The 26,231-nt window shown below is 46.5% G+C and overlaps 1 protein-coding gene across 1 annotated transcript in view; it reads right to left on the bottom strand.

Moving 5' to 3' along the window:
- The window catches only part of RRAGD (Ras related GTP binding D), a 34,208-nt gene extending 27,013 nt beyond the window's left edge, over window positions 1–7,195 (bottom strand). The window contains exon 1 of the mRNA XM_043890279.1: window positions 6,797–7,195. Coding sequence (XP_043746214.1) covers window positions 6,797–6,938 — 142 coding nt within the window. The 5' untranslated portion in view covers window positions 6,939–7,195. The remainder of the gene's footprint in view (window positions 1–6,796) is intronic.
- Between the last annotated feature and the right edge of the window lie 19,036 nt (window positions 7,196–26,231).

Below are 26,231 nucleotides of genomic sequence, written 5' to 3'. Positions count from 1 at the left end.
GGCCTATGGCTCAGATGAGGAACAGACTGGGCCTCAGAAGGCAATACAACTATGACGGTGTAAGAAGGTCTGAAGTGGTAACGCAGGTTGCTGAGATGGTCTATGCTTTATTGGTCCGTTTTGCCCCTGATCTTGTTGACTGAGGGTGAGAGCACATTGGAGAGGTTTGAGGCTTGTTCACAGTGAAACGGCTCAAACCAACCTGTTCCAACCTCTCATCACCAAGGGTTACCATTTACAGACCACCTACAAAGCACAGTGTCATCTCTAATCCTCAAACTGGTAACATTCATCCTTTGTCAGACGTGAAAACTAAGCCCTCAGTGTTTACCGTAATAAACACTCAATAGACATTCACTGGTTGGGACGATGAAATGAAAGGGATTGATGGGACTTCCCTGGTGGTCCAGTGCTTAAGACTCCATGCGTCCACTGGGGTCTTGTTGCAGAACTAAGATCTTACATGCTGTGCAGTGCAGCCAAAGATATTTTTTTAAAAAGAAAAGAAAGTAAGCAGAATGTGAACTGAAACTTTAAGAAGAAACTCCACATCTGACTTTGGTCCTGCCCAGCACTTAGGTATCAAGGAGGTGAGTTTTATGCCCAAGTAAAGCTTATCCACTGTGGTCAAGGGCACTGAACATACCTACCTATCTTCCACTGGGTCATGATATCCGATTTCACAAACAGCAGACGGAGCTTTATAACTAGACTACGGGCGATCCCAGGGAAACTCAGTCACCCAGGGGGTAGCATTATGAGGAGGAGTTATCTAACCGGCCCGTGTTAGCCTCTAACACCTTCAGGCTAATGACTTAACCCTGAAGTGGCAGAGCCCGGTCAAAACCTATGGAAGGGAGAAAGATGGATCAGGGACTCCGGAGCTGGGCTGCGTGGGGCCACATCAGGCTGATCCTGTGGGCTGGGAATGTTCACAACAAAGAAGGGACCAGAAGTCAGGAAAATGGGAACTGAGGTTCTGACAGGGTTGACCCTGACTTCCTGGGGAGGACAAGGCATTGTCTGAAACGCATTTCCTAAATTCTGATGGACCTGACAACTAAGAGCTATTATTATTAAGGAAAGTTCTCCAAGAGGTGACACCTTTGAACAGACCCAAAACTGGAAAATAAAGCAAAGATTTAACGAAAGGATTAGGATACTGCGGTAGCAAATGGAATGGTTGAAAAAGTACTGTGTTAATGCCACAGTGGAGTGGAGTGAGTCGCTCAGTCTTGTCTGACTCCTTGTGACCCCCATGGACTGTAGCCGCCCGGGCTCCTCTGTGCCTGGGATTCTCCGGAAAGAATACTGGAGTGGGTTGTCATTCCTTCTCCAGGGCATCTTCCCGACCCAGAGATGGAACCTGGGTCTCCCGCATTGCAGGCAGAGTCTTTACTCCTGAGACATCAGGGAAGCCCGTTAGTGCCAGACTGGGGTTCAAATCCAGGCTTGCCCGCTTGCTAGCTCTGTAATGCCCACACATCTATCAGAGCCCACGAGCCTCATCTCCTCTATCAGTTTCTGTCAGAGTGTACACACATACACACACACACACACACACACACACACCCACACCCACTGGTCTTTTTTTCTTTCTCCCCCAGCCCAAGCCTCGGTAACGCGAGGGTCTTTTGTGGAATGTGACCAGTGAGAGGCTCACTCACCCTTGAGGAAGTCAGAATGTGTTTGCTATTAGTATTCTGTGGGGTCCACAAGGGCTTAAGGGTCTACTGATACACACTTATGGTTTTAGGAAGAGGCCTCGGGATCGTTTCTATTTGCATCATTATCTGTAGTCCTTTATATTTCTGATCAATGGAACTATTTACACATTCAAGACCCAGAAGTCCAGTAAGAAATTCCAACCCAAGTAGGAATTAAATATACAAATAGTATTGTTAATAAGAGAATATGCAAAAGACAATGAAGATTTATTCTCTGATTAACTGACGACTTCGTAAGGAAAACTAAATGCAATCAGAATACATATTTTCAAAGGCAGAAAAGGTTTTGAAGGTGACTTTTATTTATATGTGAAGATCAAATCTTTCTCAAATCCTCTCACATCACACTGGCAGGAAACTAAAAAACATGATTCCATATACGAATACTTCCTTTACATATGTATTCAATAACATTTCTGGAAAAAAAAAAAAAATAACATTTCTGGGAATGCCCTGCCTGGCACTTCAGTGGTTAGGACTCTGCTTTTACTGCCGTGGCCCAGGTTCAATCCCTGGAGGGGGAGCTAAGATACCGAAAGCCATGTGACATAGCCAAAATAGAAAAACAAACAAAATATCTCTACTGCGTTCTGACCTACCCATGCTTCTGCAAGAAAGGAAAAGTATTCTTGTGAGTTTTTCTTTTTCCCCCCAAACTATCACTCTGAGAGCGATCAAGTTTATGTCACACATGAAGGAACAGAGCTGGAGTCTTCCCCAGAGGTCCTCAGGAGGAGAAAGTCCACCAGCAATCTGGGTGCTTTAGGCCAGAAGTGAAAAACCCTGTTTGTCTTGCATGTCACAGCAGAACCAGGGAAAGCCACTGTCACAGGAGAGCCTTAAAGCCTTCTTTGAGAATTGAAAAGCTGCCTTTTTAAATTTTTTAAAATTTCTTAAAAAAAAAAAAATTTTTTTTTTTTTGTAGCACCTGTGGCATGTCAAATCTTAGTTCCCCAACCAGGGATCAAACCCACATCCCCAGCGTTGGGAGCATGGAGTCTTAACTTCTGGACTGTCAGGAAGTCCCAAGAGTTGCCTTTAAAGAAAAAAAAAAAAAAAAAAAAGCTAAGGAATACATGAATAAAAGAGGTAGAGAAGAAGAAAGAAAAATGAGCAAGTAGAAGTGACTGTGGAAGTGAAATTATGGGAGGGGAGCCGTGAGACTGAATAAAGCTGAGTGAACTCTGAGACACATCCCTTATCCAGAACTCCAGAACTCACTGTTACTGCATCTTTTCCCCATTAGACTACCCCATATCTGTTTTAATATTAAAATGGGAGAGATTTCTGGTAAAAGTAGAGGACCAAGGTTCTATGACACCAGGAATCACTGAGACATGTTCACAAACATCTGATATAAAAATATGCTCTCTAACTATGTGTATTTGAATAAGCTGTGGGCCTAAGCTGTGACCTTGGTCACATCATTTTCAATTATTCGAGGCTTCCATCTCTTCTAACACTTATATATCTCTGTATTTTCAGAACCAGAAGAGATTAGCCCAGGGCTGTATTCAACCCAAGTCGTTACAGACAAGAGAAGGGACTACTATTTCCATGAACCCGACCCTCTCCTAAATCTCCTCAGTTCTAGCCTTGTGGCTGCAAAAAAGTCCCCTGGCATCTCTGAGCCATGGATTGAGGATCAGAAGAACAATTCTACTTACTCTCAAGAAACAATGAGCAGAAATAACTCACTAATAATTTTAAATATTATTTTAAGGAAAAAAAAGCTGACTAATGATTAGCAGAACTGCCAGATTCACTACTTTTATGCCCATCAGGGAAGTATCACCTGCTGACTCTGGATTTTTGTGTCTCCTGTAACCACCTAAACTGTCACTTCCTCAGACCCTGAGAGGGCACACAGGCTGCTATGGAAACAATACCACACTTCGCTGCACTGCGGGTGAGCAGTCAGCTTAGTCAAATCTTCCTTAAAAATTGGGAGAGACTTTGGGAAAGAATAATTTCACTTTCGGATTAAATATGACCATTTAATTGCTCTCCTTATTATTATAGTTTTTAAAGCACTGTAATTTACTTAAGACTTAAAGTCCATGGGTCTAAAAATAAATTAAAAAATAAAGTAACCATTATTTTTGGTGCAATTGTTTTTAATGGTTCAATTATTGCTTCCTCTCTCCGGAGTTTTATCTGGAGCCTGGGAGTTGAAGGTGAGACTCATCTTATCTCTAATTAACGACCCTGAAAGGGCGGGGGGGCAGGGTTCAGAAGTGGCCAAATCCATCCTTAACAGAACTAAAGTACCTAAGAAAGAAAGAAAGTAAAGAAAGTGAAGTCGCTCAGTCGCATCCGACTCTTTGTGACCCCATGGACTGTAGCCCACCAGGCTACACCTAAGAACACTCCTGCTATTCATGAATAAAATGTGGAGTGTAAGCCAAAGTAGCTTAGTTTAAGGCTCACCTTAGCTGCACTAACATTTTTAAACTTAGCATAATGTAGTAAAATGTACCAGGCAACTCGGTTTAAAAATAAGATGGGGGATTCCTCGTAAGACCAAGGGCAAATGAAAATCACACGACCCACCTTCAATCACATTCTTTTGCATAGCAATGCTGGTCAGACCTGCATCCCACACGTCAGGGCAAAGTTCTGAACCTCATGGAAAAAGCCCCATGTCACTGTGAAGCTCAGGCACCAAACCAAGTCCATTAGGAAGGTTTGGAATTCATTAGAGAAATGCTTTGCTCATGGTTCAAAGTGCATCATATTCATCTTTTCTCAGAGAAAATAAGTCCTCCTCTCCAACCCCCACTTTCCACTACTTGAGTTTGTAAATGTAAAATTTACCCCAAATACCAAATAACACAGGGTTATAAAGCAACACAGGGCCCAAGGCTCACTAGAAATCAGAATGACCATCTGGTGGCACCTTGATGCCTCAAGAAAGGAAGACCACAGGAGCAGAAGTCAGGACTCCCCGCCTCCACCCCCATCCCGGCTCCCAGGGACCGTATCAGCTGGCATGACAGTTGTCTGGGACAGTCCTTGCTAGAACTGCTGACTGAAAAAGCGAATGTTCTGACAGAGATCCTGCATTCAGGCCTAAACTCCCAAATCAAGCCAGCAACACTTGGAAAGAACAGGAGCCCAAGATAATGGAGGAAAGCTTCAGAGAACAAACCACAGCCACAGCAGAATCAGGTGGAGAGAGGCCAGGCTTCATTCAGGAATGCGTGCTCCTCTCACCACACAAATATACTCAGTGCTTTTAGAGCAAGATTCCAGTTTGATCCCAAGATCTCACAAGGGAAGATTCTGATACATAAGCATCAGTTACAGGTGGGTTTGCCTTGGGTTAGGAGCAGTGGGGCGCATCCTACGTCTGGCTCTGGGGTAGCCCTTTGTTCAGGAAATTCCTTCCCCTCAGCTAAAGTGTTAAATTCACTTCAAGTCCCCAAATCAAAAATGCAAAGTGCCCCTTTAAAAGAACTGCAGGAAAAACAAACAGGCCTCAAGCATTTCCCGGATCCCTGTCTCTGGCCCCCAGGACAATATCAAATTACAGGGTTTTTCTTCCCTAATATAGTCTCATTTCTTTTCCTTTTTTTCAGAGGATCACAATTGCACCCTATTGTGTGTCTACCCTTTCAAATACCTTGCAAATACATTCCCATTCCGAATCTCTCCAGAGCCTCCAAAGAATCTAGGGGAGGAGCTTACAAATGCAATTTGAATAATAATGAAGCGACTGAACAATTTAATTACCAAAAGTAGCCCTAGAGACTCCAACAAAAGCGTGGAAAGCCTTTATCTACAAAAATGTGGCCACCTGCTAGACTGTACACCCAATTATGGGAAATGCAGAAGACAGACAGGGGCGCACAAGAGTTTAAGCAACTGAAGAATTAGCACAAAACCTCTCTAGGGGCTGGCACCCTGAAAAGGGTGGCTTGGAAAGCTCCTTTCTCATCTATCAGGCTCAAGACTTAACTTTCTTCCCTTTCTGACTCATTGAAAGTAGCACCTACCCTAAGTAAAATACTGAAAACTGCCTTCCCACCCGCCAGAGAAAGGCTTAGTTTGCATGGAAAATTTAAAATAAGTTCAATGAATTTTCAATAAAGGTTCTTCAAAATCAAGTCAAGAAAGTACTGTTTAATCCCTCCTACAATTTCTTTAAAGTAAACATTCTAAGTGCTTTCTTTAGGAAGCTGACAATTTCACCTAGATGTTGTGTTTACCAGCTTTATTCTACTGACCTTTCCAAATGACCTTACAATAAAGGACTTTTTCCTCGCTTTGGAGGGAAACAAAAAAGATGAATCTTTCTGGAATCCTAAAAGGCTCTCAACTTCCTTAGGCTTTAGGAATTAAATGCAGGAAGCCCCCACAGGCTGGCCAATTGCTAAATCCCGCTTTTTGAAAAGGAAACAAGAGTTTGCTTCTAAGTGGCCCTGTATTCCCCCGCCCCGCGCTCACTCCAGGGCAGGCGCTGCCATGCCCAGGTGGTGACACCTGGCAGAGATAAGGTGTCCTAACAACCGTATTTGCCTGGATCTCCGGATACCCGCGGCCACTCGGCGACTGCCTTATCACCTGGGCGCATCCTCAGCCGCTCCACCGGGGCCGCCACGCCGGCCCCTGGACCCCTCCCGCGGCGACACGGGGCAAGACTGACAGCCGCAGCTGCCGACGACCTGCCAGTCACGCTGCCGCCGGCTGCCTTTTTTAGCCACGACATCTGACCCTTGCTTCGACAGCAGCATTCAGGGAGAGGTCCCGGGCGCGCCGGGCGGTCCCTCCCCTCCCCAACCCCCAGACCCTACGGAAAGCTCCGAACTGCCCGAGAGCGCGCGTTCCTCCAGTCAAAACGCCTCCTCTTTGCCCTCTCCACCGATCCCGGTCCCCCCGCCGCTGCCTGCACCGGGGCTCCCCCATTTTGCAGCTCGCGACAGCTCCTCCGGCGCCCCTCCCGACCCCAACCCCGAAACTCCGCTCTCCTGGATCCCCTCCAAGTCCGCGGCCCGCGCGCCCGGCCCGGCGGGGGTGCCGGCCGAGGTCCCCCGGGCGAGGGGCCGAGCCGTGGACCCGACGCTCACCTCCTTCCTCCGCCCCGCTGTCCGGCTCGGCGTCCGAGGAGTCGGGCCCGTCTCCGTAGTCCGCTAGCCCCACCAGCTCATCCTCCTCCTCGTCGTCGTCCTCCTCCTCCTCCGGCTGCGGCTTCCCCAGCACCTGGCTCATCGCGCCCACGGCCGGCCGTCCCGGGGACGACGGAGGTCCCTGGTGGGGGGCGGGGGGTCGGCCAAAGCTCCTGGCCTGCGGCTCGCAACCTATTTCTAAATTGAGGCTCCGTCCCGAGGTCCGCGGGCGGAGGCGGGGGCCGCGCGTCCCCCCGCGGCGGTCGGCGTCCAGGTCTGGGTCCGGCGGCTCCCAGCGCGCCCGGAGCCCCCTGCCCCGCCCCGCCTCGCCCCGCCCCGCCCGCTCTCCCGCCCGCCGGCGGAGGAGTCAGCCGGAGCGCGGCAGTTCCTCCCCCGAGGAGGGAGAGAGAGGCTGCGTGACCCAAGTCACCTGACACACAGTCACACACTCACACACACACTCTCACACACACACCCCGCACGGGGGCGAGCGCGCTTTCCCGGGTGCGGGCACCGATCGTTGGGGCGCTGGGCCGAGGCCGCGCGCACACACTCAGGGGGAGCAGGGCGGCGCGGGGCCCTCCACCGCCCAGCAGCGCGCGCACACACGCCGGGTGCTCGGGGCCCCGGGCCCCGGCGCAGGCACCCACCGCGGCTGCGCGCCCGGGGCCCCCAAGCGCCCCTCCTGCACGTGGTCCACGCACAGGCGGGGGAGCCGGCGGCCCGCACAGCCGGGGGGCCTCTCCCCGCCCACCTCGGCGCACACACCCCACCTTGGGCGGCCTTCTCCAGGCTTCACTCCGGGGCGAGGGTTCCAGTCCCAAGCGGGCTGCCCCCGCCCAACGCTGCTGCGCCCGAGACACCTCTCAGAGCCGCGTGCCTGGAACACCCCGCGGATGCTGAAGGGCCCCAAGAAGAAAACTCGGGAGAAATGCACCGCAGAGGCGGCGCTGTCTCCATGGCAATTGCCTTTTAGTGCGCATTTGCGGTTCAAACTGCTTCCCGCTGAGAAAACGTACCTGCTGTAGTCACCAAGCAGGCCTACCCAGCTATAAACATTTCTGTAAAAATACCATGCCTCGTGGCTGACTGGCCTGAATAATTCCTCTGCAGCGTTTGGGGGAAGGTCTCAGGTGTATGATACACTAAGAGGCTATTCATAGCCACCTCCTCCCGTCTCATTGTTGCATAGGGTGTAATCCCAAATCCCGAAATAAAATTTTCCAAGGGTTTTTTTGAGGGGGAAGAGAGAAGGGGTTAAGTGGCGAGGGGAGACAATTCTCGCATAGGAATGGAGGCAGTGTGGGGGTGAGACTAAAACCTGCATTCCTCCGCAAGCGTTTCACCGCAGGACAAACTGTACCCGCCCCTTCTGGAGACTGCAAAAAATCACGTGGATGAACTTCCTTCTGTCAAGCCCAGCGAGAAGGACACCAGCTGGCCAGCAGGGTGACCCGGATCCCACAGGTGCCAGCAGCTCAGCAGGCGGTGTGGAGAGAAGAGGAGGAAGAGCGCGGAGGCTGGAGGCTTTGCGGGCCTCAGGGCGCGGCCTCTGCAGGGACTTCGGCCGGAGAACCTGCTCCATCCTAGGGACCTGGGCTCAGCGGGGAGGGCGGGGGCCTCCATGGAGGCTCAGCACAGTGTTGCTGCCCTGGAGGAAATCCCAGTCTAGCAACTCAAGACTCCTGTCCTGGATTTGGCAGTAACTGTAGGTGGATGCGGCTACACCTTCCAGCGGGTGGCTGCTTCTAATTGGGAAAGGCCCTGGGATTTTCCAGGAGGAGGCAGTGTAGCATGTATGGCTGTGTCCGTCAAAGTCCTTCCCGGGAGAAAAATAGATGGCACAGGCAAATGTTTTAATTGAAAAGGCTTTTTGAATTCAAAGGGACAATTTCCTAGGATGTGGACAGAGTTTAGGAATCCACACAGGGATTAGTAACAGTGAGAAGAGATTCCCACCCCTGAACTAGTAGGTGTAAAAGGAGGGCCCTGGACAAGGGGCACCAACAGGAGCTATAGCTGATGAGGAAGCAGCCACGGCCGGAGCCCCGTCGTGTTACCGGGACAGCGGTGGGAAGGAGCACCCTGGCCTCTCTCCCGTCCCATTCTCCAGTCTCCCCCAAGAGCTTTCCATTGGCCAAAGCCACCTGGACCCCAGAGGGCTGGAGAGCCTGGAACCTAGTCCGGGACACAGAGGTAGGGTAGGGAGGGCAGAGAGGGGTTCCAGAGGTGCGGGGAGGGCGAGAAGTGTACCAGCACAAGCAGGCTCTATCTGCTCTTATCAGAGGAAGTTATTTAGGGGCAATTTTCCTAGTCTATTTTCATCCACTCTGTTTCATCCACATCTTCCTCTGTACCTGGGAGGAAGGCTCTTACAGAGTGGGTTTAAGACTTCTGGTTATCCCAGAACAAATCACCAGCCTGAGGAGCTGTTGACAGGGCCTGATTCAAACTGCAGAAGGCTCTACAAGTTCAGAAGCCAGTCCAAGGTCAGTCCAGACAGGTAGGACATCTTTTGGGCTGGTTGTTGAGTGTGTGTGCCCTGGGGACCCAGGGGTTCAGGCAGGACAATTCCTAAGTCAAAAGCCCTTCTTTGCCTGAGACCAAGAAAGAGCAAGATACCTGAGGGCCCTCTCCCTTCCTTCAAGTGAGTAATCCTACAAGGGGGGTTTACAGAACATCCGCAGTAGATTGGAGCACTATACTCAATAGAACATTTGAGAATTAGACCTTTCTTGAGGGGGAAAAAAAAATCTGTCAAAAAAATCAAAAGTCAAATCCTCAGTTAATGCTCCACCCAAAGGTAGATAAGAGTCATATAAAGGTTTAAGAGATTCAAATACTGTCCTGGAATTTCCCTGGTGGTCCAGTGGTTAAGAATCTGCCTGCCAATGTAGGGGGTGCCGGTTCGATCCCTGGTCCGGGAAGATCCCACATGCTTCAGAGCAACTAAACCCATGTGCCTCATCCACTGAGCCCTCATGCCTAATGGAAGAGTAGCCCCTGCCCCCTGAAACTAGAGAAAGCCTGCGTGCAGCAACAAAGACCCGGCGCAGCCAATAATAAATAAATAAACAAATTCCCTGTTGCTTCAGAAATGTACAGTATTGACGAAGTAGGAGCAAACAGAACAGGAAACATCTTTATTGCTTTTTCCTTATCTCAATACTGTCAGCTTTCAGATAAGGAACAGGCTGAGGAAAGAGTAACTTGGAAACTCACATCACCATGTGTAAAATCGCTAGCCAATGGGAATTTGCTGTGTGGCTCAGCAAACTCAAACAGGGGCTTGTATCAATCTAGAGGGGGGACGGGGCGGGAGACGGGAGGGAGAGTCAAAAGGGAGGGGACATATGTATACCTATGGCTGACTCATGTTGAGATTTGGCAGAAAACAGCGAAATTCTGAAAAGCAATTATCCTTCAATTAAAAAAATTAATTAAAAAAAGAAATAGGTTCAAAAACACCTTAGAAGTTTTTAAATTGTAAAAGTATGTATGGTTTCCTTCAGAATTTAAATAAAAATGGAAAGACACTGGGACTTCCCTGGCGGTCAAGTTGAGCTTCTGAATTTCCAACGCAGAGAGGGGTGCTGGCTCGATCCCCGGTCAGGGAATAAGATCCCACGTGCTGCACGGCACCACCAAAAGATTTTTCTTTTAAATGAAAGACACGAAACACTGAAAGCCTTTGAGCCACTCGGGGTGGGATCTCCTTGGTGAGCAGGCTACTGCCTCCATCACTCTGGCCTGGAGCTCGGGCTCCGGGCGTCTTCCCGGGAGAGCGAGCCCAGGAAGGTGAGGCTTTGTCTCTGAAGGTACTCATGTTCTATGTAACCATGGCAGGCTGCCACATACTGGATGGGTACTTAATGAATGTTTATGAAATGAATGAAAGAAAAGAAGGGAGGAAGTTACACAGTAGTCTCTGCACAGACCTGGCGTGTTTTTGAGAGAAACTTCAGGAAGAAGTGGAAATCAAATTTTTCTACTTAATCTGAGCTCTGGGAAATGCCACAGTGAGGTAAAATATGAACCATGCCCTACAAGAGTGCAACTAGGCTGAGCGCAACTGCATCATGCAAGAGATGATGACCCTCAGGTCTTTATCCTTTCAGGACTGCCTGAAGATGTGAAGGAATTATAGTAAAATGATTATTAAACGCTTATTCTATTTTTTCTAGGGTTTCCCAGGTGGCACCAATGGTAAAGAACGTGCCTGCCAATGCAGGAGACACAAGAGACTCGGGTTCGATCCCTGGGATGGGATGATCCCTGGAAGAGGAAACGGCAGCCCACTCCAGTGTTCTTGGCCAGAGAATCCCATGGACAGAGGACCCTGGTGGGCTACAGTCCATGGGGTTGCAGAGAGTAAGACATGACTGAAGCAACTTAGCACACATTTTTGCTAACCCTTTCTAAATAACTCTTTAACTTTATAGCATCGTGAAAGAGGAGCTTTGTCTTTTGCCAGAATTTTCCAACTAATATTTATTATTTTCCATGAATAAGAGGCACTCTTCCAAAATAATATGATCTTCAAAATATTCCCATTAAGTAATATTATTGTTCTTAATTTACAGATAAGAAAAATTCTCCCAAGGTATCACATGAAGTAGATGGTGATACTATTTTGGAATGCAGCAGGTCACTAGATCTTATTCCTATTTAACAAAGGAAAAAGCTAAAGTCAGTTACATGACGGCCTGAAACTGAAAAGGAGAAAGGGCTCCCAGTCTTCTAGGTAAAGAAGCAACACACACACAGACACTCAAGAACGAGTCTGTCGTTTCAGGCCGTTAATTTACAGGATTCGCTGAAGGGAAGGGAAAAAAGAAAAATTGAAAAGCTTCATTAGTAAATTACTTGTCATAATACAATTGTTGACCATCATCAGACCTTTTATGAGGAACACCAATAGCAAATGATTTTGTTCCCTATCTGGTTTATATGCTGAATTAAAGTATAACATCTAAGTGTTACTTTTGTTTAAAATTTGAATTTTAAAGGCCAGAAGTTTGTGCCCTTATTTTAGTGAACTATTTTGCTGTTACCAGTTAGATGCCTTGTGACAAGGAACGTAAGAGCTATTTAAAAGAGACCTGTACAATTTAGGCAGAATAATTGCAGTCCTGAATAGGGCGAGCAATTACATGCAGCATGCAGCCTGCATCTTAGGGCATTCTGAGGCATCTGATGGCATTGTGCCTGGTTCCCGGGGTTTACATGTTGAAAGCCTTTCAGGCTTTCTTTTAAATACGTATTTAAAGCCATTAATTCTCTCTTGAAGCAAACAAAGGAAAGAGCCATTTACAGAATCTTGCTGGACTCCTGCTTATCTAGGAAAGCCAAGTTTTTCAAGAGGGCACCTCAGAGTCTCTGGTTCCCCTGAGACAGCTGATTCCCTGATGAAATTGTTATAAATCATTAAATCATTTCCACTGAGGCAAACCATTATTTTTTATTATATTTTATAAAGTGTATTATAAAATTATATTTTATTAAAGTAGTGTTTTGACATGATATGAACATGCACATGGTGAAGAGTCAAACAGCATAAAAGAATCTCCAGTGAAATGTTAGTCTCTCCTCCCACCCCGCCCAGAGTCTCTTGGCTTCCCTCCACAGAGAGAAACACGCTGCTTTAATGTGCAAACATATTTGGAACCATTATAGAGATTTCTACTTGATAACTTCATCTCTTTTAATAGTCTACAAATATTTTTTTAAATGAACATAAAGACAATTATACTTTTAAGGCTGTGCTTTGAAGAGGTAAACAGAGGCCAGAGAGTGACTGGGGATGAAAGAAGCAGCCTGATTTAGATGGGATCACCAGAGAAGACTTTTCAAAGACGGTGACTGCCGTGGTGGGCCAGTGGCTAAGACTCTGAGTTCCCAATGCAGGGAGTCCAGGTTTGATCTTTGGTCAGGGAACTAGATCCCACGTGCCACAGCTAAGAATTTCCTACATGCAACATCAAAGGTACCATGCGTGGCAAATAAGACCAGGCAGAGCCAAATAAATAAAAATAAATTAAAAAAAAAAAAGTTGACATTTAAGTTGACCATGAAAAAGGGACAGAGAGCAAAGTGAAAGTCGGAGTGGGGCGTGTTCCCCTGGAAGGTATCTCCACGGTTGGAAAAACCAAGGAGAAGTGAGAGTGTTTGGTATTGGAGGGACAAGACGTCAATGTGATGAGAGCGGAGGAGGGCGGCGGGCTGAGAAACAGGTCGTCTTTTCCACCAGGATAAAGAGTTTAGACTTTATTCCAGGTGCCACTGAAGCACTGAAGAGTTTTCAGAAGGGAGGTGAGACGCATGGCTTACATTTCTAAACGTCCACGCTGGTTGATTGTTCCAAAGATGGCCACAACCATCGTGTCATCCCACAGACCCTCTGCACATGTGCCTCCGCCCCTCCGCCCTCCTGTTTTCCCTCCTTTTGAGTGTGGGCAGGCTCTGTGACTTGCCTTAACCAACAGAATGCAGCATCTGAGGTTGGGTCAGAAAAGACCGTGTTGCTTCTTTTTTGCACTTTCTTGGTGCCTTGAGCCACCTTGAAAAGAAGCCTAGGCTAGCTTACTGGCGAGGCCCATGACAGAGAGGCCCTGAGAGATGCCGGAGCACAGGAGTAAAGAGGCCCCAGCATGCCAGCCATCCATCTGAGGGGCCAGGCACGTGGCTGACACTCTCTTAGATTCTCCAGCCCCAGTCGCAGCCACATGAGCAAGTTCAGCTCACTCTGCGTGAAACACAGACTTGTTATTCTGGCTGAACCATGCCAGGCAACCCACATAATCATGAGCAAATGTTGATAAAGAACAGTTGGTTTTTTAAAGCCATTAACTCATGGGTTGGTTTGTTACACAGTAGCCAGTAACTGATGTACATATTCTGGCTGATGTGGGAAAAATGGATTGTAGATTTCAGGATGGAAACATAAATAACAGATCACTTTAGCAGTTCATAAATGGAATGAATAGAGAAGTGGAAAATGAGAGAAGTGGATAGATTTTATATAAATTTTGGAGGTAGAATAGATCAGAATTTATTGAAAGCTTAATTAACATGAATGTTCAGTGAAACAATTACTACCAGATATTTGATTTGGGTAACTAGATGTATGGTAATGCCATTTATTAAAAAAGTTAAGACCCAGATAGGAGCAAGATTGAGTGATGGGAGGTGAATGAAGTTCCTTGATTTCTAACATTCTAGTTACCATATATTGCCACAGGGAAAGCTACCTTAATCTTGTAATTGTGCCCATTTTTTAGATGTTTATAATGTTGTCTTTGGTATAAATCATGAATTTTTCCAACTACAAGCTATGAATGAACTAAAGATGACATTTGTAAAAGTTCCAAACTAGTGAGACAGAATGGCTACACGTCGACTTCCATAAAAAGTTAACTTTCTATTCATATGGACTTTTAAGGACAAGCTTCTGACATCAATGGTGCCACAACATGAGGGCAGAAAGCTCTGGACAGTAGAGTCAGCCAAACAGAGGTTCTGACAGCTCCATGTTTGTAGGTCAGTTTGGACTTGACAACCCCTGCCTTGGTTGGGACAGTTACCCTAACTGCAATGATACACACAAGCAAATTCTCCAAGACAAATCACCTTATTTAAAAGCCTCAAGAATGAAGGAGTCTCCAGGATTGGTGGAGTAGGAACACCCTGAGCTCACCTCCTCTCAGTTCAGTTCAGTTCAGTTGCTCAGTCGTGTCCGGCTCTTTGTGACCTCATGAACCGCAGCACGCCAGGCCTCCCTATCCATCAGCAACTGCCGGAGTCTACCCAAACCCATGTCCATTGAATTGATGATGCCTTCCAACCATGTCATCCTCTGTCGTCCCCTTCTCCTCCTGCCCTCAATCTTTCCCAGCATCAGGGTCTTTTCAAATGAGTCAGCTCTTCGCATCAGGTGGCTGAAGTATTGGAGTTTCAGCTTCAACATCCTTCCAATGAACACCCAGGACTGATCTGCTTTAGGATAGACTAGTTGGATCTCCTTGCAGTCCAAGGGACTCTCAAGAGCCTTCTCCAACACCACAGTTCAAAAGCATCAATTCTTCAGTGCTCAAGTTTATTTATAGTCCAACTCTCACATCCATACATGACTACTGGAAAAACCATAGCTTTGACTAGACAGACCTTTGTGGACAAAGTAATGTCTCTGCTTTTTACTATGCTGTCTAGGTTGGTCATCACTTTCCTTCCAAGGAGAAAGCGTCTTTTAATTTCATGGCTGCAGTCACCATCTGCAGTGATTTTGGAGCCCCAAAAAATAAAGTCAGCCACTCTTTCTACTGTTTCCCCATCTATTTGCCATGAAGTAATGGGACCGGATGCCATGATCTTAGTTCTCTGAATGTTGAGCTTTAAGCCAACTTTTTCACTCTCCTCTTTCACTTTCATCAAGAGGCTCTTTAGGTTTTCTTCGCTTTCTGCCAGAAGGGTGGTGTCATCTACATATCTGAGGTTATTGATATTTCTCCCAGCAATCTTGATTCCAGCTTGTGCTTCCTCCATCCCGGCGTTTCTCATGATGTACTCTGCATATAAGTTAAATAAGCAGGGTGACAATATACAGCTTTGACATACTCTCCCTATTTGGAACCAGTCTGTTGTTCCATGTCCAGTTCTAACTGTTGCTTCCTGACCTGCATACATGTTTCTCAAGAGGCAGGTCAGGTGGTCTGGTATTCCCATCTTTTTCAGAATTTTCCACAGTTTATTGTGGTCCACACAGTCAAAGGCTTTGGCACAGTCAATAAAGCAGAAATAGATATTTTTCTGGAACTCTCTTGCTCTTTCGATGATCCAGCAGATGTTGGCAATTTGATCTCTGGTTCCTCTGCCTTTTCTAAAACCAGCTTGAACATCTGGAAGTTCACGGTTCACATATTGTTAAAGCCTGGCTTGGAGAATTTTGAGCATTACTTTACTAGCATGTGAGATGAGTGCAATTGTGCTGTAGTTTGAGCATTTCTTGGCATTGCCTTTCTTTGGGATTGGAATGAAAACTGACCATTTCCAGTCCTGTGGCCACTGCTGAGTTTTCCAAATTTGCTGGCATATTGAGTGCAGCACTTTCATAGCATCATCTTTCAGGATTTGAAATAGCTCAACTGGAATTCTATCACCTCCACTAGCTTTGTTCGTAGTGATGCTTCCAAAGGCCCATTTGACGTCACATTCCAGGATGTCTGGCTCTAGGTGAGTGTGAGTGATCACAGCATCGTGATTATCTGGGTTGTGAAGATCTTTTTTGTACAGTTCTTCTGTGTATACTTGCCACCTCTTCTTAATATCTTCTGCTGCTGTTAGGTCCATACCATTTCTGTCCTTTATTAAAGCCCAAGGGGCATGAAATGTTCCCTTGGTATCTTTAATTTTCTTGAAGAGATCTCTAGTCTTTCCCATTCTATTTTTTTCTCTATTTCTTTGCATTTATCACTGAGGAAGGCTTTCTTATCTCTCCTTGCTATTCTTTGGAACTCTGCATTCAAATAGGTATATCTTTCATTTTCTCCTTTGCTTTTTGCTTCTCTTCTTTTCACAACTATTTGTAAAGCCTCCTCCTCTCAAGGACACACCAAAATTACAACTATTCACAGAGACACTGTTGATGAGAAAGACCAGAACCTGCCAGAAAAGACCTTCCATAAGATACAAAGAAGGAGTCACAACAAGACAGGCAGGAGGGGTGGAGTTGCAGTACAGTGGGGACCGTACCCTCGGGTGAGCAACCCGCAAACAGGAGAGCGTTTATAACTGCAGAGGTTCTCCTCGAGGGCAGAGGGAACTGGGCCCCTCATCAGTCTCCCCAGCCTGAGAGTCCTGCACGGGAAAGATGAGGCCCCAGAAAGTTTGGTTTTGAAGGCCAGTGGTGCTTGCTTTTGGGAGACCCCGAGGGCTCTGGAAAATACAGACTCCACTCTTAAAGGGCACACATAGAGTCTCACCTGCTCTGGGACCCAGGGCAGGAGCAGTGATCTGAAAGTAGCCAGGGTCAGACCCACTTGCCAATCTTGGAGAGTCTCCCAGAGAGGCAGGAGGAAACCAGATCTCATTCTGGGAACACAGACACTGGCTGCAGCCATTCTGGGGCGCTCATTCTACCATGTGGATGTTAGTGCTGGCAGGAAATTTTGGAATCCTCCCTCTAGTTTATTAGCTCCAGAACTCCACCCGTCCCCCCTCATTAGCCTGAGGCGCCAGTAGTGGGATGTTAGGCCCAGCAACTAGCTGGGGGCTGTGTCCCCACCCCCAGCAGTCAGGCTGCCCTAAGAGCCCCTGAACCCACAGCTTCCCAGGACACGGTCCTGTCCAACAGAGGACCCAGGTCCTGGCCCCACACACCAGTCACAGGAGCTCAACCTGGGACCCTCAGGGCCCTGCAGCCAGAGACTCCCAGACCTGGCTCCACTCACTGGTGGGCGCACAAGGACCCAGGAACACCAGCGTCCTGCAGCGCGCCATGGCAGGGCCCGGCCAGCCCACCCGCAGTCCAATACTAGCTCTGGGACCCCTGAGCCCTCTGGCTGGAGACTCCAGGACCTGGATCGGCTCGCTGGTGGGCTGGCACTATCCCTGTGGCCCAGCTCCATCCCCCAGTAGGTGAGAACCAGTCCTGGGATCTCCTAGACCCCAACCCCATCCACCAGCACGTGGACATAAGGCCTAGGACCACAGTCCCACAGCCTGCCTCCTCGGGACATGGCGGACACACCAGCCCTAGGACACCTGGACTCCAGACTCTAGCCTTGCCCAACAGCAGGCCAACTCTGGCTCTGGGACACCTTGGGTCCCTGATCCAGGGTCCTGGGATCCAGGACTGTCTCCTGTGGGCTGACGCCAGCTTTGCGACCTCCAGGGCTTCACAGCCAGAGTACCTGGGAGCTGGTGCTACCCACCCATGAGCTGGCACTAGCCCTGGGCTCCGGGCCCACTCACCATCAGGCTAATATCAGCTCTGAGATGCCCGACTCCTTAGCCAGCCACTCCAGGATTCAGCCATACTTAACCAGTGGCCAGCACCAGCTTTGGGACATGCTAGCACCCGTGTCAGGAACTGGTCCCTCCCACCAGAAGGTCAACGCTAAATTCGGGGATACTAGCCCCACAAGCACCCATCCCAGAATCCAACTTTGCTATTGGCGTGCCTGCATTAGCCCCAAGACTTACTGGGGTTCTCCAGCCAGCTCACGAGCCAGACCCTATATAAGGCAGGGCCTGACCATCAAGCAGACTGGAAGCCAGCCATGCCCTACCAGACCGCCCCCAGTAATCAGCCCACCACAAAAGGGGGAATCCCTAGACCATGTCGCCTGGTGGCCAGAGGGGACTGCACTGCTGGGACACATAAGACATCTCCTAAAAAGGCCACTTCTCCAAGGTCAGGAAACAAACCCAGCCTAGAAGGTACGTAGACGTAAAACCAGCAAATTAGGCAGAATAAGGCAATAGGGAACATGTTCCAAATGAAGGAACAAGTTAAAACCCCAGAAGGAGAACATAAGTGAAGTGGAGATAGGCAATCTACCTGAGAAAGAGTTCAAGGTAGTGATGTTAAAGATTATCAAAGAACTCGGGAGGAGAATGGATGGACAGAGTGAGAAGTCAGATTTTTTTTTTTTGAAAAACAAGAACTCAGTTTTTTATTTCATCATTTCTTGCATTGGAAGTGCTCCTCGATGACATCCTTAGCCTGAGATTCTTTGCCATAGTCCTTAACCACCACACAACTGCAACCAACCACTTTATGGGGTTTTTCTCTCTCTGTCAATTTCACAGAGGCCTACCCATTCCTCTAGTTTCTTGTTGTCATCAACCTTAATCAGGTTGGTTTGATAGTTATGACCAACCTAGATAGCATGTTATAAAGCAGATACATTACTTTGCCAACCAAGGTCCATCTTGTCAAGGCTATGGTTTTTCCAGTGGTCATGTATGGATGTGAGAGTTGGACTGTGAAGAAAGCTGAGTGACAAAAAATTGATACTTTTGAACTGTGGTGTTGGAGAAGACTCTTGAGAGTCCCTTGGACTGCAAGGAGATCCAACCAGTTCATCCTAAAGGAGCTCAGTCCTGGGTGTTCATTGAAAGGACGGATGCTGAAGCTGAAACTCCAGTACTTTGGCCACCTGATGCAAAGAGTTGACTCACTGGAAAAGACCCTGAGTCTGGGAGGGATTGGGGGCAGGAGGAGAAGGGGACGACAGAGGATGAGATGGCTGGATGGCATCACCGACTGGACGGACATGAGTTTGAGTAAACTCCGGGAATTGGTGATGGACAGGGAGGCCTGGCATGCAAAGAGGGTCGCAAAGAGTCGGACACGACTGAGGGACTGAACTGAACTGAACTGATGCTCAGCACAAAGGGCCTCCACCGACTTGACATTCCTAGGCTCATCCCAGTTGGATGCAAGCACATGCAGATGGGCTTGGCGCTTGTCTAAAGCTTTGGCAGCTTCCTGAATTCACGTGCTAAGCCACCGTGGATGAGGGCAGTCTTCAGCACCTCTTGCAGAGCAGTATTAACGTCCATTACACCTCCAGCAGCAATGCCTTCCTCGGCCATGGCGGTGGGTTACGGGTGGAGCCGAATCTTGAATGCGCCCGAGCCTCCGCCTCTGCGCGGCTCCGCAGCGGCAGGGCCAGAAGTCAGATTTTAACAGAGTTAGAAAATAAAAGAGAAGTACCAGAGATGAAAAATATAATAACTGAAATGAAAAATACATTAGAAGGGTGACTTCTCTGGCAGTCCAGTGGTTAAGATGCCCAGCTTCCACTGCAGCGGGGCTGGGTTCAGTCCCTGATTGGGGAACTAAGATCCCACATGCTATGAGGTGAGGCCAGAAAAAAAACAAACATTAGAAGGAATCAATAGTAGTATAGATAACACAGAGGACCACATCAGTGAGCTGGAAGAGTAATAGAAATCATTGAAGCTGAACAACAACAAAAAAGGATAAAAAGAAATGAGGACAGTTTAAGAGACTTCTGGGACAACACCAAGTGTGTTAATACTCTTACTATAGGGGTCCCAGAAGGAGGAGAGAGAAAGAGAAAAGGGAGAGAACATATTTGAATAAAAAGAGCAAAAAACTTTCCTAACCTGGGAAAAGAAATAGATATCCAAGTCTGGGAATTAGAGAGTCCCAAACAGGATCAATCGAAAGACAAATACTGTATAGTATCACTTACATGTGGAACCTGAAAAATAAAACAAATGAATGAATATAACAAAACGGAAACAGACTCACAGATACAGAGAACAAAGTAGCGGTTACTGGGGTGAGGAGTGGGGAGGGGCAAGATGGAGTAGGGGGTTAAGAAGTACAAACTATTAATACTACATATCAAATAGATAAGTTACAAGGATATATTATACAGCACAGGGAACAGAGCAAATGAATATTTTATAATACCTTTACATGGAGTATAAACTATAAAAATTTTGAATCACTATGTTATACACCTATTTCTGATTTCAGAAGTTATGTCATATTCAGAGGATCCCAGGAAAGGCGTCTCAGGATATATCAGGAGATGAAGCTTCGTTAGAAAGGGAACTTGGGCTTTACTTCTCTCTGTCCTTGTCACTTTTCTCTCTGCACGAAAACTGGCTTTCTGTGCTTCTCCCACCAGATGGCAGGAGTTGGCTGTCTCGCCTTCCAGCCCAGTGAGAGTGGGCTCAGGCTCTGAGCGCGACTATCCAGGTTCAAATCCTGGCTCCAACACAAACCGGCTGTGTGACTTGGATCAAGAAACGTAACCTCTCTGTGCCTCGATTTCCTCACCTCTCAACTGTTGTTAATCTTACAGACCTCAATAGGATTGGCTTAGTCGCTCAACCGTGTCTGACTCTTTGCGACCCCATGGACTGTAGCCCACCAGGCTCCTCTGTCCATGGGGCTTCTCCAGGCAAGAATACTGGAGTGGGCTGCCATGCCCTCCTCCAGAGGATCTTTCCAACCCAGGGATCGAACCTAGGTCTCCTGCATTACAGGCCGATTCTTTACCGTCTGAGCTACCAGGGCAGCCTTGCCTTTAAAGGTGAGTACTATGTAAGTTTTAACTATTATCTTTGATTCCTAGGCAAGAAAATCTGGTTGGGGGACTTCCCCGGCAGTCTAGTGGGTAAGACTCTGCCTTCCAATGCAGGGGTATGGGCTTGATCCCTGGTCAGGGAACTAAGGTCCTATATGCAGCGAGGCGAGCCCAGAATTCAATGGGAATTTGCTATGTGGCGCAGGAAACTCAAACAGGGGCTCGGGATCAACCTACAGGGGTGGGCTGGGGAGGGAGATCCGAAAGGGAGGGGAACATATGTATACCTGTGGCTGATTCATGTTGAGGTTTGACAGAAAACAGCAAAATTCTGTAAAGCAATTATCCTTCAATAAAAAATAAATTAAGACAAACAGAAAAAAGAGGCACTTGACTGTCAAAGTTTTATAAGTTGGGAAATTGATTACATGATTTACCCATGGTCACACACTCATTTTTCTACTGGGTAGTTGATCTTTATCATGATGATTAATAGAATCTCCTTATACATATATATAAAAAAATCTTATTGAGTTTGGGCGAGTGGTCCACTCCTGACGGCCCAGTCATACTTCACACAGTGCAATATACTGCTCCTCCTTCAGGGCATGCGCCTCAGCTATCATTTAACATCTGGCTGAGGACTGTATTTACCACGAGACTTCAGGACTACTGCTTGGCTCACATCTTGTTCTCGGTGCCTAACGCGGCGGTCAGAATCTCTAGGGACACTGTGCAATATGGTAGCCCGATGGTGGTCCAGTTTCAGCAAATATGCTGAGTGACTGGTCCAACCTGTTAGGGCCGAGGTTGTAGCTAATGGCTGCAAGGCCTACCTTCATGAGTGGGGAGGCCGTTCTGAGCGAAAGGAGATAAAGCTCAACAGAAACCTCCAAATACACCTACCATGTGCTTCACGTGGCCAGGCACAGGGAATACAAAGTCAAAACAAATGTCAGGCAGAGACTGTGGGTGACTTAATCCCCCGACCACTCTGTCCTTAGTTTGATATCCCTAAGTGTTCTTGAGTATCAACACAGCCACTGAAAGAAGCCCAGGCTCAGAGGCTGAATCATGATTGTTTACTCTGGGTATGATAATCACCCCCTTATTTCTGGGATCCAGTTGTGATCAATGACATATAAGGAGAAATAAATTTAAGGGGCAGCTGAGAAGAGGTTGTTCCCGAATTAAAACACAATGGGAAGCGCTGTCCCTTTTTCCTGCTTAGATGTCAAGCCAAAAACAAAAGCCAGTAATGAGGTGGTACAGTAGCATAATAAAGAACCTAGGCCCAGATATTTTATTATGTAAGTTTTTACATGTTTAAACTGCTCTAGACAAGCATGCTCTTTCTTGCAGCCAAGCACTTTGTAACTGATAAACACGGTCCCTTTATCTTCATAACTGAAAGTAAGTGATGGAGACAAATCAGATAATCAGTAGCTTAAGATCAGAAACTCAGAAGGATGCCCACTACCATCACCCCTCTTCCACAGGGTACTGTAATTGTTTAATTGCATAATAAGACAGGAAAAAAGACAACAGGATTGTGACACTAAAAGCATGAACTATTCATAAAAGAAAAAGTACAAATTTAAAAACTTTTTCTCAGCAAAGAGTCTGTTAAGAGAATGAGTAGAGTAAATATTCCTAAACCACATATCTGACATGGGACTTACATCTAGAATATGTAAAGAATTTTCAAAACTCAACAGTAAAAAAAATTCCAATTAGAAAATAGACATTTCACCAAAGAGGGAGAGGTGCCAAATAAGCACATGAAAAGCTGTCCAGCCTTTCAGCTTCCAGTACTGACCAAAATGACCAATCCAAAGGGAAAGAGGCAAGGCATTTGTTCATATACCTTTTAGAAGACGGAAGTCATTCCTTTGGCCACATCCATGCGAATCTACAAGAAAGGTGATGTTGTGTAGACATCAAAGGAATGAACCTTGTTCAAAAAGGGAATGCCCCACAAAGGTTCTCAGTGGCAAAACTGGAACAGTTAGGCTGAATGTACCTAGTATGCTGTTGGCATTATTGTAAACAAACAGGTTAATGGCAAGATTCTTGCCAATAGAATTAATGTCTGTATAGAACATATTACGTAACCCATGAGTTGAGATAGCTTCTTGAGATATGTGAAGGAAAATGATCAGAAAAAGAAGGAAGCCAAAGAAAAGGGTATTTAGGTTCCACTGAAGTTTCAGCGGAAGGAAATTAGAGATACCAAGGGAACATTTCATGCAAAGATGAGTTCGATAAAGGACAGAAATGGTATAGACCCAAAAGAAGCAGAAGATATTAAGAAGAGGTGGCAAGAATATAGAAGAACTGTACAAAAAAGATCTTCACAGCCCAGATAATCACGATGGTGTGATCACTCACCTAGAGCCAGACATCCTGGAATGTGAAGTCAAGTGGGCCTTAGAAAGCATCACTATGAACAAAGCTAGTGGAGGTGATGGAATTCCAGTTGAGCTATTTCAAATCCTGAAAGATGATGCTGTGAAAGTGCTGCACTCAATATGCCAGCAAATTTGGAAAACTCAGCAGTGGTCACAGGACTGGAAAAGGCCAATTTTCATTCCAATCCCAAAGATAGGCAATGCCAAAGAATGCTCAAACTACCGCACAATTGCACTCATCTCACAAGCTAGTAAAGTAATGCTCAAAATTCTCCAAGCCAGGCTTCAGCAATATATGAACCATGAACGTCCAGATGTTCAAGCTGGTTTTAGAAAAGGCAGAGGAACCAGAGATGAAATTGCCAATATCTGCTGGATCATCAAAAAAGCAAGAGAGTTCCAGAAAAAGATCTATTTCTGCTTTATTGACTATGCCAAAGCCTTTGACTGTATAGATAACAATAAACTGTGGAAAATTCTGAAAGAGATGGGAATACCAGACCACCTGACCTGCCTCTTGAGAAATCTATATGCAGATCAGGAAGCAACAGTTAGAACTGGACATGGAACAACAGACTGGTTCCAAATAGGAAAAGGAGTACATCAAGGCTGTATATTGTCACCCTGCTTATTTAACTTATATGCAGAGTACATCATGAGAAATGCTGGGCTGGAGGAAGCACAAGCTGGAATCAAGATTGCCGGGAGAAATATCAATAATCTCAGATATGTAGATGACACCACCCTTATGGCAGAAAGTGAAGAGGAACTAAAAAGCCTCTTGATGAAAGTGAAAGAGGAGAGTGAAAAAGTTGGCTTAAAGCTCAACATTCAGAAAACTAAGATCATGGCATTTGGTCCCATCACTTCAAGGGAAATAGATGGGGAGACAGTGGAAACAGTGTCAGACTTTATTTTTTGGGGCTCCAAAATCACTGCAGATGGTGACTGCAGCCATGAAATTAAAAGATGCTTACTCCTTGGAAGGAAAGTGATGACCAACCTAGACATATTAAAAACCTAGCATATTAAAAAGCAGAGACATTACTTTGCCAACAAAGGTCCATCTTGTCAAGGCTATGGTTTTTCCAGTGGTCATGTATGGAAGTGAGAGTTGGACTGTGAAAAAAGGTGAGCACCAAAAAATTAATGCTTTTGAACTGTGGTGTTGGAGAAGACTCTTAAGAGTCCCTTGGACTGCAAGGAGATCCAACCAGTCCATCCTAAAGGAGGTCAGTCATGGGTGTTCATTGGAAGGACTGATGCTGAAGCTGAAACTTCAATACTTTAACCACCTCATGCAAAGAGTTGACTCATTGGAAAAGACCCTGAGTCTGGGAGGGATTGGGGGCAGGAGGAGAAGGGGACGACAGAGGATGAGATGGATGGATGGCATCACTGACTCGATGGACATGAGTTTGAGTAAACTCTGGGAGTTGGTGATGGACAGGGAGGCCTGGAGTGCTGCGATTCATGGGGTTGCAAAGAGTCGGACACGACTGAGTGACTGAACTGAACTGAAGTTTCAGCCTGCTTCACCCAGAGAGGCATACTTTGTGGGAAGCAATGGAAAGGAGCCTGAGCTGCTGGAACCTGTTTGCTGTGAATTCAAAACTCAGGGTCTGTTTTCAAACGTAAGATGAATAAAGAAGATGTGGTACATAGATACAATAGAATATTACTCAGCCACAGAAAGGAATGAAATTGGGTCATTTGTAGAGATATGGATAGACCCAGAGTCTGTCATTAACAGAGTGAAGTAAGTCACAAAAACAGATAGCGTATGTTAACACACATATATGAAATCTAGAAAAATGGTTCACATGAACCTATTTGCAGAGCAGGAATAGAAACACAGGCCTAGGAACAGATATGGGACACAGGTGGGGAAGGGGCGGGTGGGATGAACTAGGAGAGTAGCACTGACACATTCACCAGCCTGTGTGAGATGGACGGACAGCGGCACGCCGCTGTGTCACACAAGGAGCTCGGCGCCGTCCTCCGTGAGGACCGGGCCGGGTGGGATGGAGAGGGGCGCGAGGCAGGCTCCGGAGCGAGGGGATGTGTGTGTGCACACAGCTGAGTCACTCCATTGTACAGCAGAAAGCAACACAATACTGTAAAGCAATTATATTCCAATTTAAAAAACACACAGAGTTTTCAGGATGTATGTCACCAGCACAGGGATAGGAAAATGGGACAAAACAGAGCACCTAAAACTGACCCATAGATATTTGGAAACCATTCTAAGATAGCTCTGGCACTGCGGATGAGAGGAGAAATTGAATTTCAGATGGAATGTGAAAGGCAAAACTTTACAACTTTCAGAAGAAAACATGGGACAATGTTTTTATATCCTTGGAGCCAAGAAGGATTTCTAAAAACCCATAAATTAGGGCCAAAGACATGAGAAATTAACAAAAGAGAAAACAAGAATAGTTAGCAAACATTAAAGATGAACAATTATACCTATAATTGGAGAAATGCAGATCACAGCATTTGATTTACAAATTTGTATTTGAAATACAAATCACAGTAAGAAATCATTTCATACCCACAGGAAAAACAAGCACTGGCAGAGAAGTAGAGCCAGGGGACTTTCAAACATCACTGCAGGAATTCAAATTGGTACAACCGACTTAGAACACCATTGGCATTATCTAGTGTGTAAATTTGAACATGCTCGTACCTTAAGACCCAACAATTCCACTTCCAAATATGTATCTTAAAAACTCTTGCACGCATACCTCAGAAGAAATATTTAGGAATGTTCATAGCAACACCGTGTGCAGAAGCAAAAACTGGGACAATGTCCAACACACTGTCTGAAAGTAACCTGGGCAAATAAACTATGATATATTCTCTCAATGAAATACCACATAATAGAGAAACTGAATAGTTGAATCTCAGAAACAG

This window comes from Cervus elaphus, chromosome 28 (genome assembly GCF_910594005.1).
Source record: "Cervus elaphus chromosome 28, mCerEla1.1, whole genome shotgun sequence".
Lineage (NCBI taxonomy): Eukaryota > Metazoa > Chordata > Mammalia > Artiodactyla > Cervidae > Cervus > Cervus elaphus.
Note: the sequence above shows the minus strand (reverse complement) of the source record. Positions and strands in the feature narration are given on the sequence as shown.